The sequence below is a fragment of the Anabas testudineus genome, chromosome 23 (genome assembly GCF_900324465.2).
Source record: "Anabas testudineus chromosome 23, fAnaTes1.2, whole genome shotgun sequence".
NCBI classification, from domain to species: Eukaryota; Metazoa; Chordata; class Actinopteri; order Anabantiformes; family Anabantidae; genus Anabas; species Anabas testudineus.
Window position 1 is genome coordinate 2,745,652 of NC_046631.1, and position 19,619 is coordinate 2,765,270.

The following is a 19,619-nucleotide window of genomic DNA, read 5'->3' on the forward strand; positions in this document are numbered from 1 at the left end:
GTGTGAATATATGTGTTTTAGGTAGAGTATGCATGCGAGAGCTGCCACAATGACTGACAGCCAAAGCCTGATTGAAGCTAAGTTGCAGCAGCAGTGGAACTAACATACAGCTACATCTAGGTCTTCATTTCTCTGTGTGTACGTTTATGCTGGCATGCATATGTTTTTTGTGTTACTGAAAGAATCTGAATCAGATGTATTCACCAAAAAGGTTCAAGGAATTCAGTGTAACCGAGATGTCAAAAGAAAACACTATAACTTAGACATAAAGCAATAAACATAGATATAATCATAACGGTGTCAGAAAGAAGACAGTAAATTACAGTGCAAATTATAGGTATGCTCCTTTGAAGGGGATGTACCATACATGCATATTAACACATATATATAATAAATAGATAAGTGTACATGTACATATAAATATAACCGGAGGAATGAAAAGAGAGGGCGGAGGGGAGAAAGAGAACTGGAACTAAAAGCACCCACTGTTACAGTTTGTGTGTGGGTGCGTGTTTGTGCTGGAGTGTGAAAAGAAATGTGTCGGTCCCAAACTGCAGTCATTTGCATTATGTTGTGTCAACTCTATCTTGAACAGCATTTGTTCTACAATGCTGTGTGTGTTTGTCTAAGTATGTATGAGAATGTGGGTGTGTACCTTCTTGTGTGCCCTTTTCCAACCCCTCTCTCACCCCCCACTGGCTTGGTCTCAGTTTGGCTGCTTCATATCTTCACCGGGCCAAGAGTTCGACAGCAGCTTGAATCCAAATGAACGCTTTGTGGCTTCTCACCTCTCTGTAGAGTTGGATACTGAAGTGGAAACATCAAGCGAGACGTGTATGAGCAGCCGGTACATTAGAGTATTAGGTGCAAGGGATTTACTTTAGCTACTTGCATGGCTGCTACTCTTCCTAATCCACAAAAGATGCTACAATGTGTAAGTTTGTTCATGTGATGCTGTTGTGTTGGTGAAATATAGCTCGGCCGTGCAGGTGAGATCGCTTCTTCTGTAGTGGTTGATTGCGCACAAAAAACCTATAAATGCACAAACACGCTTTGAGCTTCTTCTTAATATTCCATGAAGTGTCCATTCATGATGGAGACTCTGGGGCCAGATCCCTTCATGTCACTTTATAATGGGAATGTAATTGGACCTTTCTTGAAAGGGCCCTGGAAAGACTAGAAGAGGAGTGAAGCAGGGAGAAAATGTGAGAGGGAAATGGAACATTTCAAAAAGAGAAACTCTGTAGTAGTGATGTAGGGGTCCTTAGTCTACAGAGGACCCAGAAGCTGTCCCATACGAACCCGGAGCTACACACCAAACCAAACATTTTGATTCCAAATCTAGCGGGGCACCTTAATTTTATTTGGCGCAGCTATTGCGATCTTTATGGTAGTTATTTAGTGGACGCGAGAACGGATTGGCCAGTTGAATGCGAGTTTAGTGACGACAGACGAGGAGAGAGGGAGAGAGACAGACGACAGAGAGGAGAGAGGGAGAGATACAGACGACAGAGAGGAGAGATACAGACGACAGAGAGGAGAGAGATACAGACGACAGAGAGGAGAGAGGGAGAGATACAGACGACAGAGAGGAGAGATACAGACGACAGAGAGGAGAGAGATACAGACGACAGAGAGGAGAGAGGGAGAGATACAGACGACAGAGAGGAGAGAGACAGACGACAGAGAGGAGACAGATACAGACGACAGAGAGGAGAGATACAGACGACAAAGAGGAGAGATACAGTCGACAGAGAGAGGAGAGATACAGACGACAGAGAGGAGAGATACAGTCGACAGAGAGAGGAGAGATACAGTCGACAGAGAGAGGAGAGATACAGACGACAGAGAGGAGAGAGACAGACGACAGAGAGGAGAGAGACAGACGACAGAGAGGAGAGAGACAGACGACAGAGAGGAGAGAGGAGAGATACAAACGTCAGAGAGGAGAGAGGGAGAGATACAGACGACAGAGAGGAGAGATACAGTCGACAGAGAGAGGAGAGATACAGTCGACAGAGAGGAGAGATACAGTCGACAGTGGGGAGAGATACAGACGACAGTGAGGAGAGATACAGACGACAGAGAGGAGAGAGACAGACGACAGAGAGGAGAGAGGGAGAGATACAGACGACAGAGAGGAGAGAGGGAGAGATACAGACGACAGAGAGGAGAGAGGGAGAGATACAGACGACAGAGAGGAGAGAGATACAGACGACAGAGAGGAGAGATACAGACGACAGAGAGGAGAGATACAGTCGACAGAGAGAGGAGAGATACAGTCGACAGAGAGGAGAGAGGGAGAGATACAGACGACAGAGAGGAGAGAGGGAGAGATACAGACGACAGAGAGGAGAGAGATACAGACGACAGAGAGGAGAGATACAGTCGACAGAGAGAGGAGAGATACAGTCGAGAGAGAGAGGAGAGATACAGACGACAGAGAGGAGAGAGGGAGAGATACAGACGACAGAGAGGAGAGAGGGAGAGATACAGACGACAGAGAGGAGAGAGATACAGACGACAGTGAGGAGAGAGATACAGACGACAGTGAGGAGAGAGACAGACGACAGACGACAGAGGAAAGAAATACAGACGTCAGAGAGGAGAAATTTGATAAAAGGATGGTGAGACTGAAAAAGGAAGAGATAAGTATAAAAATGTCCAAATAGGGGAAAGGTGACAGCAAAGAGATTTTAATCTGGATTAGACAGACTCCTTTCTGTTCATATTACCTACTGGGAGCACTAAAATAGTGTGTCTGATATGTTGAGAAACTGTGGCTCTTATTAAAATTGCCAATGTGCAATCAAAGTTGCTAGTCTCAGAGCCCAATAGGACCAGTCCACCAGGATCTTGAGCCACATGCTCAGTTCGATGTTACATAAGAGTAAATTGGTCAAAAGGTTTTTGAATTGTACTGAAATAATTAGATTTGACAGTCAAGTACTGATTACATGCAGGCTACTTGATAATATATGGCAGTAAATAATCTTCTGGACGTTTGCTTCCAAAAATATTGTGTAACCGGACCTCTTTAAATTTTAGTTGAATACCCCTGCTCTAGTACATTATACTGCAAGAATTACGTACCTCATCAATTTCTGATTAGCAGCCATAGAGCAGACTTCCGCTGCAGGTTCTGGTCACCTCCTCAGTGTTTAGTCTGTTTGCTAAGACAAAACATGACCTCACATATCACATCATATCACACACCTTTGTACCCTGTGAGGTCATTACCCAATGCAGTATAATTGAGGCCAGGATTTGACTTAATTCTGATTCTCTGTCAAAAAGCGATTTGATTTTAAATTTAAATTCCTAAACGTCAATATCAACAAGGCAGTTTTTTGCACATTTATTGTACCTGGTGAGCCAACTTCTTCCGAAAGTGTGCATTGTCACAAAGCATACACGTGTCAGTGTGCGAGATCAGCCACACACTGCCCTGCCGTAGTAATATGTTAAAATCTTTTCTTTTTTTTCCCCATTGTTAGAAAATTGAAAATGAAAAAATGTGGAAATACCAGAGACAGAAAACTAAAAGACAATTTTTTAATCAAATGAAATGTATAACGTCTGTAACTGTACTAAAAATCTATCTAAAATGCTCTATACTCACCTCTGAAATGGATTTTTACAAATCTAGAGTGATCCAGGGAAACTGCCTTAGCATTTCAGCTTATCTGCTATGACCTGATGGATATTCCTGCATATAAACACATGAACGATTTTCTCATCCTGGCACTGAGCTTTGCCACAGGAGTCACACTAGGCTTTTTCAAACTTTGAACCTACTGCTGCTCCGATCTGCCCCCATTTGCCCCAGTCACTAGAGCCACAGCGCTGAGGTCTAAACACTGTTTCTTCTTAGAACAAATCAGCACACAGAGCAGAGCTTCTTCTATTCATCTTAACTATCGCACTGCATTTCATGTGACCTGCCAGCTTATTTATCTCCACCGTGGAGAACATTTTTCTCTGAAAACATGTTAAAACTGGAAAGTAGTGTGACTGGCATCCATACTATGTCTCATGCCACTTGTTAATTACCTATTCTGTGGTACCCGCCCGTGGATACAAGCTAGTTTGACAAGCTAACAGAGAGGCTTAATTGGAGTAGACAAGCAGATACTTTAGTGTGTGCCCACAGCTCACAGTTCTGAAATGTTGCCCACCCTGTGCTTATTAGCAGCACTCCTTGAGAATAGACCTAATGCCTCAGTAAAAAATGTAATGAGGCAATGAGAAGAACATGCTTTCATAGCTGTACGCTGCTGTAAGGCAGGGAAGGACAACGGTGCACTGAAGTGGCAGCGATTTCCGACATGCCTGACAGAGAAACACTGACAGAGTTTGCTTTCGCAGGCACAACTGTGTCCTGAGCTGTCTGATAGAGCGTGTGGTGTCATGACATGACATTTCTGCATCAGCCTGAAGGAAAAATGTCAATACTGTGTAAAATAATGTATCCACTTTTTAGACTGAAAGAACTGAGTGTGGTGCGTCCAGGCTGATTTTTTGAATGGCCTCCAAATTGTCCACATGGGCTTTAGGAACGTGCACCCACGTTGGCTGTCATCATGACCAGTCATCATTCTGTTTTCCTTAGTGAGACATTCAGTGGCATCCAGTGCAATAGTAGATGTGAAATAGTAGATGTCAGATGTCCTTATCACAGTAGTTGTTTGTGCATGTGTAGCCTTTATCGTAAATTGCAAGTACTGTATGTGTATGTGATCCAAACATCTCAGTAAATCATATAAATGTGTGTCTTCAGGAGAGGACCCGGAGACTAGACGCATGAGGACAGTGAAAAACATTGCTGATCTGCGGCAGAACCTGGAAGAAACAATGTCCAGTCTTCGAGGGACACAGATCAGCCACAGGTATGTGCACAGATTGTACTGTCCATTACTTATTGGTATTAATGACTCTGTTTTCATCTGGAGATATACTGAGGAAGGTTATTTCACATTCGAATTCCCCAGCCACATTCTCAGTCTTAGATTCGATCCACAAACCCTCCAGTCAAGCTCATAATGCTGCATCTACAGCACATGCAAAACTGAGAACCCCATGTAATTCACTCCTACATAGTCTATCCCAAAGATTCCTTGTTCTTACAGTCAGTCTGTTGTAATCAGCAGTGCTTTATATCTGGCATCGTCAATGAGCCCCATCAATTGGAATATATTTTTTAAACAATTGTGGTGTAAAGTAGCACCTTAAATAGGGCAATTTATATTTTGCAGTCTGAATGTAAAGAAATACACCAATGCGATCATGGTGTGGTTTACTTTAACTAGCATTAGAATAGTGTAATTAGTGTCACACTTTGTTTGGTCTAACCACCACTGACTGCAGAATTTGCCTTGCTGGCCTCCAACATTTGGGCAGTGCTGGACAGGTAGTGTAGTATTAACTGCATTTGAAATTGCAAACCAGACTAGAAACATCTCTTCTTGTAAGCAGAATTAGAAAGCAACAAGTAAGAGAGAAACAGTAATCTGCAAACATAAATAAGCCTGCTTTCACCAGCTGTTCCCCTCTGACGTGATGTGTCGACAGTCTGAGACTGAGACATTTTCAGCTTCCACAAAATGCATCAAATCTGCAACAACAGATGCACATTTCCGAAAGAAAAAAACCCACACGTGTCCCTTTCTCTTTGATCACAGCACAGTCTTAGCACAAACAGAAGCTAAGTCAGATTCCTTGTGCATCTTTTGCCCTCTAAATAAAAACAGGTTTGATTTTGATATCTCTGACTCACTCTGCACAGTTTATCATATTGATCCAACAGAAAGATATGTATCCAACTATTAATCATATTCCCTCCATTACCATTCCATTTTTTCCTCCACATTTCCTGGGTTTAATTAAAAACAGGCTTCACCTTCCTCCCCAACTGGCACACATGTAATGACATTCAGGAGTTGATGGACAACCGGCACCTTAAAAGGCCGTTCCATCTGTGAGGCATGGGCAACACAGAGGATCTAACAACACACAATGTGGACAGACTTTGGCTCAGGCAAAGACAAAATGATACCCATTGGTTTATGTCAGTTCCTCAAGCTATGGTTCCATCCTCGTCTCTCCTTCTCTCCCAGTCTATTATTTTGTGTGTTTTGCCCCATTTGCAGAGGAAGGTGGTGGCCAGGCTGCCGACAGCCATGACAGATGGCTCTGTGCGTCTGCATGTGTGTGTTTGTTTTCTGCTTCTTTTATTGCTCAGAGGAGTCTCAGCTAGGCGCAATCAATACAGAGTCATTGTCTTGCCAACACATTTAATTCAACAGGGACCACAAGGGTGGAATATGAGGACAAAGTCTCGTTTGCAACAATTTGGTAAAACATCTGCAGCATTTTCCTGCAGATGTCTAATGACCTAATCCGCCTTTTGGAGGAAAAGATGTCTCTGCCTTTTTTTTTATATTGCACATCTGTGTGAAGTGACAAGCCCAACTTATTTTATTATATTTGTAGGCTGGCGCCACTTCAATGTTCGCACCACAAATGCTTACTGGATGAGGACGTTCAGTCAGGATGCATCTCAGTTCTAGAGATTTCTTTTACATATGAAAGGAGATATCCTGGTCAAAGATAATTCTGAAATTCCTCACAGTATTACTTCAGACCAATGTTATCTAGCATAAGAATATGATATTCTCATATCATCATATCTCTAAGGTTGTTGGGACCAAACAAAATAACCTCCGTCTTGTCTGAATTTAGGAGTAGAAAATTAGAGGACATCTAGGTCTTTATGTTTTTTCAGAATGCCTTAAGTTAAATTAATTAGTTTCTTCTAGTTTATAGATAAATATCTAGTGGGTATCATCATCTGCATATCAATGCAAATTTAGTGTTTCCTAATAAAACAAATATTGCCTAAGGGGGGGACATACATGGAATGAAGGGAATCAGTCCAAGCACAGAACCATGTGGAACTCTGTAACTAACTTTTGTGTGCATGGAAGACTTAACATGCCTTACATTTACATTTAGCAGACGCTTTTAGCGAAGCGACTTACAAGTAGGGTACAATGGTAGGCAGGGTAAGCATGAGGAGGTCTTGCCTAAAGACCCCTACTGGTGGTAGGCCACAGCTGGGGCACATGGGAGGCGGTGATGTTACCACTACACTAACCTGCCTTCCATTTCTACATACGCCAAGTCTTTTCCAGCTAATGTGATTTCTGCTTTAAGCTACTGTACCATGGAACTAGCCTCCTCTGATTCACTACCTTTTTTTCCAGAGGGACAATAGTATTGAGTATTCTGCTGTAGTGGAATTTTTTCTTAGGTGAAGTAAAGTTCAGTACAGTAAAAAAAGTGGTCAGGTAAAATAGGGTTTTAAGAAAAAAAAAAACTATTAAATGATCAATTTCAATTCCATATGTCAAAACAAGATCAAGGGTGTGATTAAAACGGTGTGTGGATTTATTTACATTTTCATTAAAACCAATGGAGTCTATTAGTGAATTAAATGCAGTGTTGAGGCAGTTATCAGCATCTACATGGATGTTAAAGTCACCTACTATAATTACTTTATGTATACTAAGAACTAAATCAGATAGAAAGTCTGAAAATTATTGCTGTAAGAAAACTGCAGAGTGGCATGTAAGACATGCATCCTGGGCTCCACTTTGAGATTTCAGGCTTTAGGACATCTAATAAACTCAGTCATATTAGAGACGCACCATCTAATGTGGGATGAATTTCTCCATAAAGTTTTCCAGTTGTCGATGTAGCCCATGTTATTTCTCAGCGGATGTGGCACTGAGTGGGAAAAATATGTTGGAAGCATAAATTAGTCATAGTGAACCTTGGGCGAGTGTCTAGGGTTATCCTTCCTAAGAACCATCACCCAGCGAGCCTGACCTTCCGGCTGCTTGGAAACTTCTGGAGAACAGATAATGGGAGCTAGGCTAGGTGGCTCCTCACTACTGGAACATGACTAGCTGGCTTGTTTTCTATGGCACGAAGCCAAGTTTCCAAATCGGTCAACCTCGCCTCCTATGTTGCAAATGAGTTACACATTACAGATACCCTAAAGGAAGCCGAGGAGCAACTAATCAGCAGTAGCTCAGGTGGTAGAGCAGTCATCTACGAACCCTTTTTGTCAGGATATCAGTGGTCCAGGAAACGTGGATGACAGCATCATCTACATCAACGTGTTTCTTGTGATTCAACCGCAGCCAGATAGCATGGTGGTACTATTGCTGCCCTCCATGCAGGAGTGTGTGGTTCAATTCCAGTCCTCCTTATGCGTACCCTATCTTGTAAGTTGGGCCTTCCCACAGCATAGTCTTTGTAACTCCCTACAGGACACACCAACGGGATTGTCCCACAGTCCCTTTGGTTTGTAACTGCAGCCTGACCCCTGTTGCTGTGACAGATGGAGCATGCTCAGGTGATGGAGAGGGCATAGCTTCAGGGGTGGAGATGCACACAGGTGTAGGGAAAGAAGTTGGAGTAGATGGAGGAGAAGACATTGAGGAGGAATGAGGGCGTTTGGGGAGACAGGCTGCACTTGTTTCAGCTTTGAACCTGTTGAAGAACTTCTTAAGTTCATTGGCTCTGTCCACATCAGCCACTGGTGCCTAGTAGAGGTATAGGCTGACAGAACTTGACACTTGCACAAAGTGACTGAAGATGCATTTACCTCATAATAAGATGCAGCTTTATGGCAGTTCATGTACAAACACAACTCTTTTCATACAGTACAGTATATGTGATTAAACTACAGTTTCAGGGGTCCTGCTGCCAGCTCCTGGCTTTGTTGAACTGACAATGGCACTTTGGTTTTACAGTCATAATGACAGATTTGTCCACACTTACACCCTTAAACCCTTCCTTAGAGGTCCAGACCTGTTCAGGTCTCCATAGACGATCTGTATTGTTGAAAAAAAAAAAACATTTCATCTACTCAGTTTTACTCTGTCTCTCTACCCTGACAATGAAAAATGGTATTGTGTGAAGAAATGCTGTGAAGGACAAACCTGGTATAGCAAACGGAGGAAGCAAAAATCTCCCCTGCTCTTGTCTCCCTATTTCCTCGGACCTTAGGGATTGCTGTCTATTCCTACAGGGATTCAGCAAGCGGCAAGGTAATTGGCATAGCTAGTTGGGTTTGTTTATGCTATGTTTACATTTTGAGTACAGAGAGAACAGCTTTGGGTAGATTATTCATTGCTTTGGAATTGAGGAGGTAGCTGCTCGTTCTATTCTAATCCTTCAAGACCAATTTATTTGCAGTATATTCAGCAGTATAGTAAAGATGTCCTAAGCTGCCAAATTGCAAATGCTTAACAATAATAATGGGTCATAGACAGACACTTTTCAATACCTAACAACATTCTTGTTAGAGCAGTTTGACTGAACAGAAGAGAGGATACGTAACATGATTCAGCTGAAGGGAGGTAAAGCGAGTTTTTGATCTATGATGGACAATGGAAAATGACTTTGCAATTCTGACTAGAGTTAGAATATGTAGGTTCTGTGATGAGACTGAAATATATTTGCGTTTTGAAACATTCAGTGATGGTTTTCACTTAAAAATTACATTATGTTATGACATTATTACTTTTCTTGCTGTAGTTAGTCATAAAACCAGGCCGATAACACAAGGTTGCCAAGATTGTGAAAAGTCTGAGAGTCTCTGGGGAAATCTCAGTGTGTAAAGCCCAAGGGTAGAAACCACTGTTGAATGTGTGTGACCTTCAAGTCATCAGGCTGTATTGCATGTTTGAGCAGGGAAACATCAGGCCTTATCCTGTACGTGCTACAACAGAGTTGCTTCATAGACACGTGGTTCATGTACATGACTGACCTACCTGCAATACACATCTGTCTTGTTTTGAAAATGTGTGGTGCATCATGACCATGGCTTATTGAACAACTGAAGACTTGAATGGACAAATATTCTACATACAAAGCTGCAACATTTATTATCCTCAGTACCCAAACAATTAAAAAGTGTAATTAAAAGGACAGGTGATGAGGGTGTTGCTGGCATCAGACTCAGATTTTGCTTATATTTACAAAATACAATTAAGCTGGCCAATGAAATCACTGAAAATCTTTGTAAAATTTTAGCCTTTATTCAAATTAGAAAACGTTCTATTTTTTTTGTAAAATGTGTTTGTAGATGAATCAAAATGAATAAATAATAAACAACACACTGCAATATCTGGAAGATGAGTTATCCCTGTTAAGTCGAACCATTTCACTTCTCATTCAAATTGTTTCTTCAGTCAGAGGAAATTTGGAGTTGGCAACCTCAAATTCACCTTCTGATTTCACTTCTCACCTGACCTGAATAGCCTTTTAAGTGGACAATATAATACTCACAACTCTCACAACCTTTCCTTACCCAATTGAAGTGTGGCCTTCCTGGTGTACTGTACATTTGTGGACACCTTTTGAAGCAATACAGCAATTTACCAAGATCATTGAATTAACCTCCAAAAGAAACACTCATATTTAACATGTAATGAATGTTAACATGTAAATATCTCGGACCTCAGAAAGCAGCAGCAAGAGACAGTAGCAGTATATTTATATCTAGCATTGCTCAGCAATAAACAATTCCCTGCTGTCAACACAGATTCCTCTCCCACTGAGCTCTTGGCTAAACACAAAATAATCTCCATCTATTAGGATTTATTTTAGTTTTGAATGTGCTTTCTACAAGATAGTGAAACAAAGATAATCAAAAAGCAACAATAACATTCAAAATATGTGAAGAGACAGACTACCAATAATTTATGGTAATACAGGTAGTTTGATTGGTGTTATACAGTATGTTGCTTATCATACATTTTATGATATATTAAAGCATGTTTTTAAATTAAACGTGTCAACGTGGCAGGTTAGATATAAAAAATATTGCAGCACCTCTCTTCTACTCCTTCTCTTCTGTTTTTCAACCATATTCTTGGTTTCCATGCTCATTTATCTAACACCTACACATGCACGTCTCCCTTGGTTTTTCTGTCTTCCTTCTTTTTTTCCCTCTGCTGCCTGAAGATAAAGATAAGCTGATTTAGCAATCTGCATTGTGTGCAAAAGTTTAAATGATTTTGATTTCTATACTGTGGCAAATTGATTTCTGTATTTCCATATTTGACTGTGATTGCTTGTCAGATGAGCAGTTCTTTTTTCTTCATTTGACTATTCAGCACACTAACAATAACACTAATAATCGTGTGTGTCATTGGGCTCGTGTGTGTGTTAGTCTCAGGAGGTGTTGATCGAGATGTGTTGTGAATATGGCTGCCATTGCTGCCCTTCTCATGTTGGTACTTGGCATCACAGGCTGTAGTGTTCTGCCCTTTCTCTCTCTCTCAGACACACACACACAAAATCCTGCTCTCACACCTCTCTCACTGCTACGTGTGAGTCTCTGCTTTACGATGTGATTGATTCTGTCACCTAATGAAGGGAGGCAAGCATACAGAGGCAGGCATCAAAAAAAGTGTCTCATCATACACAGCCAACTACTGTCCTCTACTTCAACTCCATCATCTGTCAGTGTCACAGTCAATGTGTCCTGTAAAATGTAGTTTTTACAGACTAACAGAATTCTGGAAAGGTAAAACACAGCAGCAAATATGACAAGTATAGTATTTATATTATACTGTATGCTGCCAGTGCTACAGTTTAGTGTATTATAAACACAATACCGTTATATTGTGAAAATTAAATATGATAACATGAATGTCCATGCCACACCCAAAGCCTTAATTCTATTTACATATACCATGGCAATATATATTAAATAACAAACCATTATTTAGAGATATTTGTGACTATCCTGCATAGGAAAAGCTGATAGTTAGAAGATAAAGATAAAAGCCAGAGTAGCTGTCTGCTTTTATATCAGGGTTGTTCTATCTCTGATCATGTGAATGCAGTGCTCACTTTTTCCAGCAGAGAGAGCTCAAGCTAGGTACCACTGCTGCTGTGCTTTACTTTCTGCAAAGTTACTAGGCTTGGTGTGTGAGTGCTTATCAGTATATTTCTTTGTACATATACTCAGATGTTACCCTTGATTTACCTGTAGTACTTGAGAGTTGATTCCATCATCTTGATTTTTCACCTTTTTCTTAGCAAAACGATTATTTTAAAGATGAAAGCTGTGTACTGCAATTGACATTTTCAGATTTCTCACCAGTTTTAGTGAAAAAAAGTCACTGTGAAGAGGCTCATGGAGGATAGTTCATAAATGGAGCCAGTCATATTTTTCTGCTTATTAGGATTCATTCATTGTCTTGGCTGATTTATTTGCTAAAATTTAATTTCATCTTACACTGTAAAGAATATCAACACTATGGTGCATGGCATTAACAATTTTTCTTACAAATATAAAGGAAGTATATTTACTTTCTTCAATGCGATTTGGATTTAGATTTTTCTTGTGACATTTCAAAAGTTCGTGCAATGCAACAGTTCAAGATTGACTTGATAATTGGATGGAAACATGGCTGTCTCCTCTCAGCATCTCATCGCCATGTGATGAACCGTGATAGTCTGACATGTATTCTCTTGGGAGCTTTCACTTTAGTTTTCTCCTCACTCCGAGTTAACACACCGGAAGAAGTAGCACTTTAGGAGGGTCACACACACACAAACACATGCACACCTATAAAGCAATGTTAGAGCAACCTGCGTGTGATTTGAAGGGAGTGGCTGATGTAGACAGCTCTCTTCTAAAAATATAACTGATATTTTCTCTTGAACGATTTGCCCTTCACACAGGAGTGCATCTGACACGATGATGTCAGTGTGTTAGACCTGTGATTTTGGTCAATTTCAAGCACTTTTCTAAGACCATCTTTGAGAGTAGTTAGCAGCTAAAGAAAACCAAATGCTAAACATCAGTTTCTATGCTGTATTATGTCTACAGTGACAATTCCCTTATTCAGTCTTTGTACTCCTGTGTCTCCACAGTACACTAGAAACAACCTTCGACACAACAGTAACTACTGAGGTCAATGGGCGGAGTATCCCAGCCCTCACTGCACGGTCCTCCCCCATGGCCTGGCGACTGGGCCCCACGCAAACCCCACGTCTCCAGGCAGGCGACGCCCCGTCAATGCCCAGCAATTATGCTGCCCCTAGGACAAGCTCGACGAGTACTGGCACCACCACAGGGCGCTATAGTGGGCACACCGACCCCTCCAGGTTTGTATACAGGACAAGCAGCAGCATCAGGCTAAGGAGGAGGGCAGAGTAGCGGAGAGAGGAGGGAGTCTGCATGGAGGGAAGCAGATGGAGATAGCAGGGTACGTCTAGACAAGAACAACTGGATGGATGAGATCACCAGTGGGTAGGATGAGAACCTCAGCCTCCGCCAGAGCCACATTAACTAATTCTGAGTTCATGCTTTAGAGCAATCAGTGACACAGCTAATGTTCATGTTTTGAAAATTGCCTACTAATAATGAAGACTAACGTCCTTTCCTTTTGACAACTAACTGAAGTTTTAGAATCTAAAGTAAGTGGTATGTTGGAATTTAGGACATCACAACCATGTTGCACTTTTGCCTTTACTGTGCTGTGGAGTGAACCCAACACTTACAGTACATTTTTTACCTTTAATACACAGTAGACTGGCCTTCTAAAACATTTATACAAACATAAATGCCACTTTAAAGGCCATTTATTTTCTGCAGCATCATGACTACAAGTGTTTGTTCAGTGTTGCAAAGAATACTAGCTATAATATAAAAAAATAAAGAATCACAAATAGCTGTGTATTCATGAAGTTGCCAAGGCCTTTCAAGGTCTTTCTCTTTATATAAATACAAATAACCTGCTGACATCCATCAAGGCTATCACTGGTTTGTCCTGCCTTAAAAGGAAATGTTCTGGTAATACATTGTGGGAACCTTGAGAACTCTTAATACCCTGACAGAAAACCTAAATGAAAAAGAAGAAGATGCGTCACTCTTTTCCACAAAACATCGTAACAATTGTGTGCGTGAGTTTCTGACCTTCGTTTATACAGTAGCAAGAATTGCCTTGAGCAAGTGGTAAATGTATTGAAAAAGCAAGAGTTTGAGGGGTGAGGGACTCCTAGGACAGAAAGCGTGGACTGATGGAGTAAAGCATCCGTATTATTAAAGACACGTCAGAACAGAGAACAACAACACATTGAGAGGGAAAGGTGATTAGCTGAATTATTTGCTTAATTAGCTCAACACTAATGATCAACATGTCCTATCAGCTGTTTCTGATAGCTATCTGGCAGTAGCCTCAAATCCTGCCACCTACTCACTCCCACAGATACACAGACTAATTTAAACATGCAGCTGTTTTCAATAAAATAATTATCCATTGGCCAGCCAAGTCACTGTCTTTTAATTTGGTTTAATTTGAATGAACTGTCTTTTTGAAATTTGTTTGGCCAAACTAAGATTAGATGTCTACTTCCCCTAATAAATTCTCCTCTGACAGATACCTTACAGACGGCAGCCTCCATTTGTATGCACGGAATGCAGGCCGAGCCTCAGACTCAGCTTCTTCTCGAGAAATATCCCAGAGGGGAAGCAAAGAGATGCAGGGCGACATAGACAGGTAAGGCCGCAGTCTATCAATCAAACGGTGCTTCTTGTTTTTATAATGTGTGTGTGATGTGTGTGGACTGCTGCCAGAGGTTTCTCAGGTTTGAGATTTATCCAATCACACATTTGATGCAATTTGCATAGTGTCTATAGTTCACATTTCAGTTTTCATTTCATGCTGATGTTTCCTCTCCAGCACCTGACATTGGATTCAAGCTTCTGTTAACCTTGCTTATTGCCAATAACTTTTTAGCTGTAGCCAAGTGGATGTTTGCAAGAGCATTGCAGCCAGTGATACTTGTGCATGGGAAAAGTGGTACACTGTGGTCAGGATGCCACAAAGGTTGAAATCATACCAACTTTCCCAAGCAGAAATGCTACCGTGTCTCTATCTTTGTATGTTTGATTAATATAATGTTGTTGAAGCATCCACCTTTGTGTCTTCTACCTATCTAGGAACTTAGCATGCAACAAAACACAAGGTTTTTTTTTTTTGTAATAAGCTACATGCAATAAATACTTTTTAATAGAAGTAGTATTAGTGTACTGACATCACATAAAACCAGTCAGTGAGTGTGCAAGTCTCTGACTGCATTCTCAAAGTGTTTAAGGATTCAACAATAAAATAAATGTGCATGTGGTTACATGAGGTAAATTTAAACAGTACAGCTTGCAGACACTGTCTATATGTTTTGTCAGCCCATCATTATAATTCAATTGTTTCACAGACCAGATGAACCTGCTCATGGGCTGCTTCCTGTGTGTGTAGTGTATTCGTCACAGTCAACAGTCAGTCAAGCGAGTCAGCCAGGAGTGACATCGATTGTATCTGTGATTGACCGATGGTCAGACCATGCTAGACCTGACTGGAGATCAGAATGGGGGATTAATCAGCCCCGTCAGTCTCAGACTGATCTGCCTGTCAACCTATGACACTCAGATGGAGGCATGGATTAGATAAGAATAAATATGAACCTTGTAAACACTCTTCTATTTGCCAGATCTTAGTCTAACTCTACATGTGTTTTATGTCCGTATTGGAATTCTTTTTGCCTAAAGTGTCTCTCACTTTGCTTTGACATAAATCCAGAAAAGTACTGCTTCTCTCAGCTAAATTCTATGTTAGTGCTTTGGGCCTCGGGGGCTGTGAGGAAATATTGACTCCAGCTTGATGCCTGATGCCTGCAAGGATGAGACTCCCAATAGGATCAGAATTTGAACTCTGGAACCTTTCTTACTTCCTTCCTATTTTTTCCCTACAAAACTATGTAAATCTACAGTACACACACACAAATGCACATAATGCCTCCCCCTGCCTCTGTCTGACATGTGTGATTGTCAGAAGCTAAGGTGTCACCTTCTGTGGCACATGACAAAGCTCAGGAAGGAAATTCATTTCTGAAGCGATTGCTCAGCGGGTTTTACACCCCTACCTGGCTTGAGCTCCTTCTTTAGAATGGGATGTGCCTTTCATGATTGGTTCCTTCTTTATCCCAAAGCATTTGTCTTCTTTTCCACATAACCCCCTGGCTTTAGATGAAATGAGTGGGGCATAACTCCCAAACAATCAGTTGGCTGACTTTGAAAAGTTGTCTTCAAATGTACATGTGGGCATACAAGGAACAACAAATACAGACAATGCTCTTATTCTTATTCTTATTCCTTTTCACATAAAAAAATTATATTGCTTACTTTTCAGCTACTGTAAGATACCAGAAATTGTAATAAAATGCTGTAAAACGTATAAACGCCAGACAATCTTGGGGGAATCAGGTGTGGACATTCTGGGGAGTTTCACTTTTGTAGCTCTCAAAAGGAAATTATTAGACATATTCTCACATGGGGTAAAACTTGATTGATTTCACAGAGGGGTGGTTGCACCTGTGTAAAGCATGCAGGATGTATGACATGATACAGTGGAAGTCACAGTCTTGTTGATGTTTTTGATAGCGGAAATATTTTCAGTAGTGCAGCATAAGGTTGAGATTTTATGTTCTATATAATTGATACTTTGTAAGAGAAATGTGTCCCATGCTGCAACTGTATATGAACAGAAACATCTACAATTGCTATTACTGTTTAGAGACACCATGTACAAAACAGACTCTTCATAACTGTTGTGGTCACAAAACTTGCTTGTGTTGTTTTGCCTCGGGCGACTAGACAAAGCTATACTTTGAGTGCCAGACATTTCAACTATTTTTGGGTGATAGCTTTTTACTGAGCTGAATTATGTCATTATTGTTTTTTTATCAGTAAAGGGAGCAGTTACACAGTATCATTGTTCTCTGTTTTTCTATTATATTTCTTGAATAATTGGGAAGGTACACACATAAAGCCAGCAACACACTGGCAGTAGTAGAGAGAGTTCCTGGGAGGCAGAAAATGGCAGTCGGTCTATGTGGTCAGTCATTCACTGAGCTCCCGTGAGGCTCATTATGTGCCATGCTTTTCTCTGTCCCTAACCACTCCCCTGGCTGCCACTAAAGGGAGTTTTTTTCTAAACCAACAGAAGCCCTAAAAAAATGAATCTAAATAAATCATCAAGACTCATGGCCAGCAGGTGACCATCTCGGGTTAGAACAGTGTTTGCTGCAGTAAACCTTAAATAAGGTTTGTACTTGATCTGATAACTATGTGGTGTTAAATACTGCTCACAACCATTCCTTTGTGGGTGTTTCTTAGGAAAGCACTGTAAGTTAGAGGAAAAAGATGAGTCAAGATTTAGATTTAAGTCACTTTTACTATTTGACCAGATCTTCTTCTTTTTACCACCACTGTACAGATTTACTGTATAAGATGTTTTCATTTGTGAGAATTTGCTGAGACTGCCCATCTACTCCAAATCAGCTAAACAAACAAACAAAAAAAACACCCTCTTCTGATCAGTTTGTTTCAAAACAATGGTGTGTTCAGCCTTAGCTAAAAGCCGCCCTCTAAAAATACCCTACTGTCATGCAGAATAGAACAGCGCATGCTCGTGGCTTTACTGTCAAGAAAAGACGCCCAAGGAGAGTGTTTTGACACCGACAAGCTCCCTGTTCTCAGGGAAGACATGAATAAGTAACAGAGTCTCACTTTTAGCATACCACAACCTTTTGTGTGTGACACTGCATCTCTCTCTATCGCACATTCTCCCTTACACTCCTGTTTGAGGGCTGGACTGTGGCAGCTGGCTTTGCGTTTTTTGTTAGGTTGAAGCTATGGGCAATTGAAAACATGCTTGTGCGTTCGAATGTTTGTTGTGGTTGTGTTGTCCATGCTCGTCCCGGACTACATTTGGAGTGTGTCTGTGTGTGTTGGTGTGTGTGCACCACATATGTCTGTGTGTTGCCGAGCAGGATCCCGGCTGTCACTTTGCAGAGCAGTGACAGTTGTAGTGAAGCTGCACAGCTCGTCAGTGCTGCCGTAAGCAGCGAGAAGATTTGGAGGAGAGAGTTTCTGCTATCAGTGACAAAGCTAGTCATTATATAAGTTTCTGTGTAGTTCATCTCTGCCAAGGGCGCCACTTTGCACCTGAAACTTTAGCTCTTCAGTGTTTCTGCTATCTAGCTTTCTGACGTTTTCTGGTGGGTGTCAGTCTTTTTCTGACACACATTTGTCTTTGTTCTCTCCTTCCACCTTAATGAAGAGCACACAGACTAAACTTAGCACACTGTGATGGTAATTGGAAGACATTTTATTGTAGATTTGAGGACCCAGCTGCAACTTGCTCTTGTATGTGATGCAAATGTGTGTCCTCACTGGTGCAGGTGCCTGCTTGCACATGCATTTCCTCTCAAAAACAGGCACATTGCAGCTCACTCAAAAACACTAATTAACCATCTCTTTATTCAGAGAGCTAAAGGGAAAGTTTTTGGAAGCTGAAAGTTCCTGTTATTTCTTAATCTCTGGCATTGATTCCTCAAATCAGGATGCTTTTCCCTATATTTAACATTAATCTGAATAATTCTCATAATTTCCTCTGGGGAAGCTTGGTACCCTCATTAACCACTCACTGAATTATTAAATGAAGTCAGTGACTTACAGAATGGGCAGTGATGAAGAAAAACAAAATCCTGGTTTATTTAATTTTTTCTTAATGTGATGTTTTGAAGACTAAGCCTCAAATGAAGGTTAGATTTTCCAAACATCCAATGTTCGTGTGAGTCATCCAGTTTAGCAAACATGCATCTGTTTTGGTTCAGATTTAGCCAGAGACAACTTTTACACAACCTTAATATAAAATATCCTGTCGTGTGTTGGTATTGTGCATGTTCTCTCAGTACTTTCTCAGATTTGTCAGTAGAAGTCTTCTTTTTAATATCCAGGTGTGATGATTTTTCCTGTGAACATATTCTGGTATGGCCCCTTTTCTTTCACTAAGCCAGGCTAAAGTGGCACTCAGCATGATGATCGTTGGGCCATATGCCCCTCTGGCTGTGAACTTCAGCTCAGTCTGTCAGGGGTAGATTATTCATCTGGTATGACTGAGAGGTGAAAGACATCATGGCTATTTATTGCCACATTAATTATAGGATAATATACCAAAACCTAATAAACAACACCACATAGGAGAACTAGCAGCCTCTTCATTTTATTTCAGTACAACACAAATGAACTAATAAGCACCACTGTTCCACTGCACACCAGTGGTAGCTAGGATAATAATTCACAGGATATTGAGATAGAGAAGCATTTCAAATTGAGTAAACATGTTTAAGGTGCAGCAAGATACATTTTCTGGTAGTTATGACTGCAGATACATGAACACACATAGCCAGAAGGTGCAATTAGTTTCACTGTTAATGGCAGAAAAGAGGCAAAGTATGAAAATTCAAGGGCCACATTACCAATAACAATAAACTTACTTTGAGCATGCTGTAACTAGTCAGCTACGGGGATGATTCAATTTCCTCATAAAAACAAATATTAGTTACATCAAATGAAGCTAAGGTACAATACTAAACAAATTAGGTGATACATTTGACAAGTGAAGGCTAATATGACAAAACATAATGAGAGAAAAATAAAAAACCTTTCCCTGCTCTCTCACTACAAA

The 19,619-nt window shown here is 40.8% G+C and overlaps 1 protein-coding gene across 7 annotated transcripts in view; it reads left to right on the forward strand.

Annotated features, from left to right (window-relative positions):
- Positions 1-19,619, forward strand: part of nav3 (neuron navigator 3) — a 247,766-nt gene that overhangs the window by 182,326 nt on the left and 45,821 nt on the right. For all 7 annotated transcript variants that reach the window (XM_026363685.1, XM_026363681.1, XM_026363682.1 and 4 more), the window contains 3 exons: positions 4,781-4,889; positions 12,964-13,197; positions 14,472-14,591. In XM_026363685.1, the coding sequence (XP_026219470.1) occupies positions 4,781-4,889; positions 12,964-13,197; positions 14,472-14,591 (463 nt within the window). The remainder of the gene's footprint in view (positions 1-4,780; positions 4,890-12,963; positions 13,198-14,471; positions 14,592-19,619) is intronic.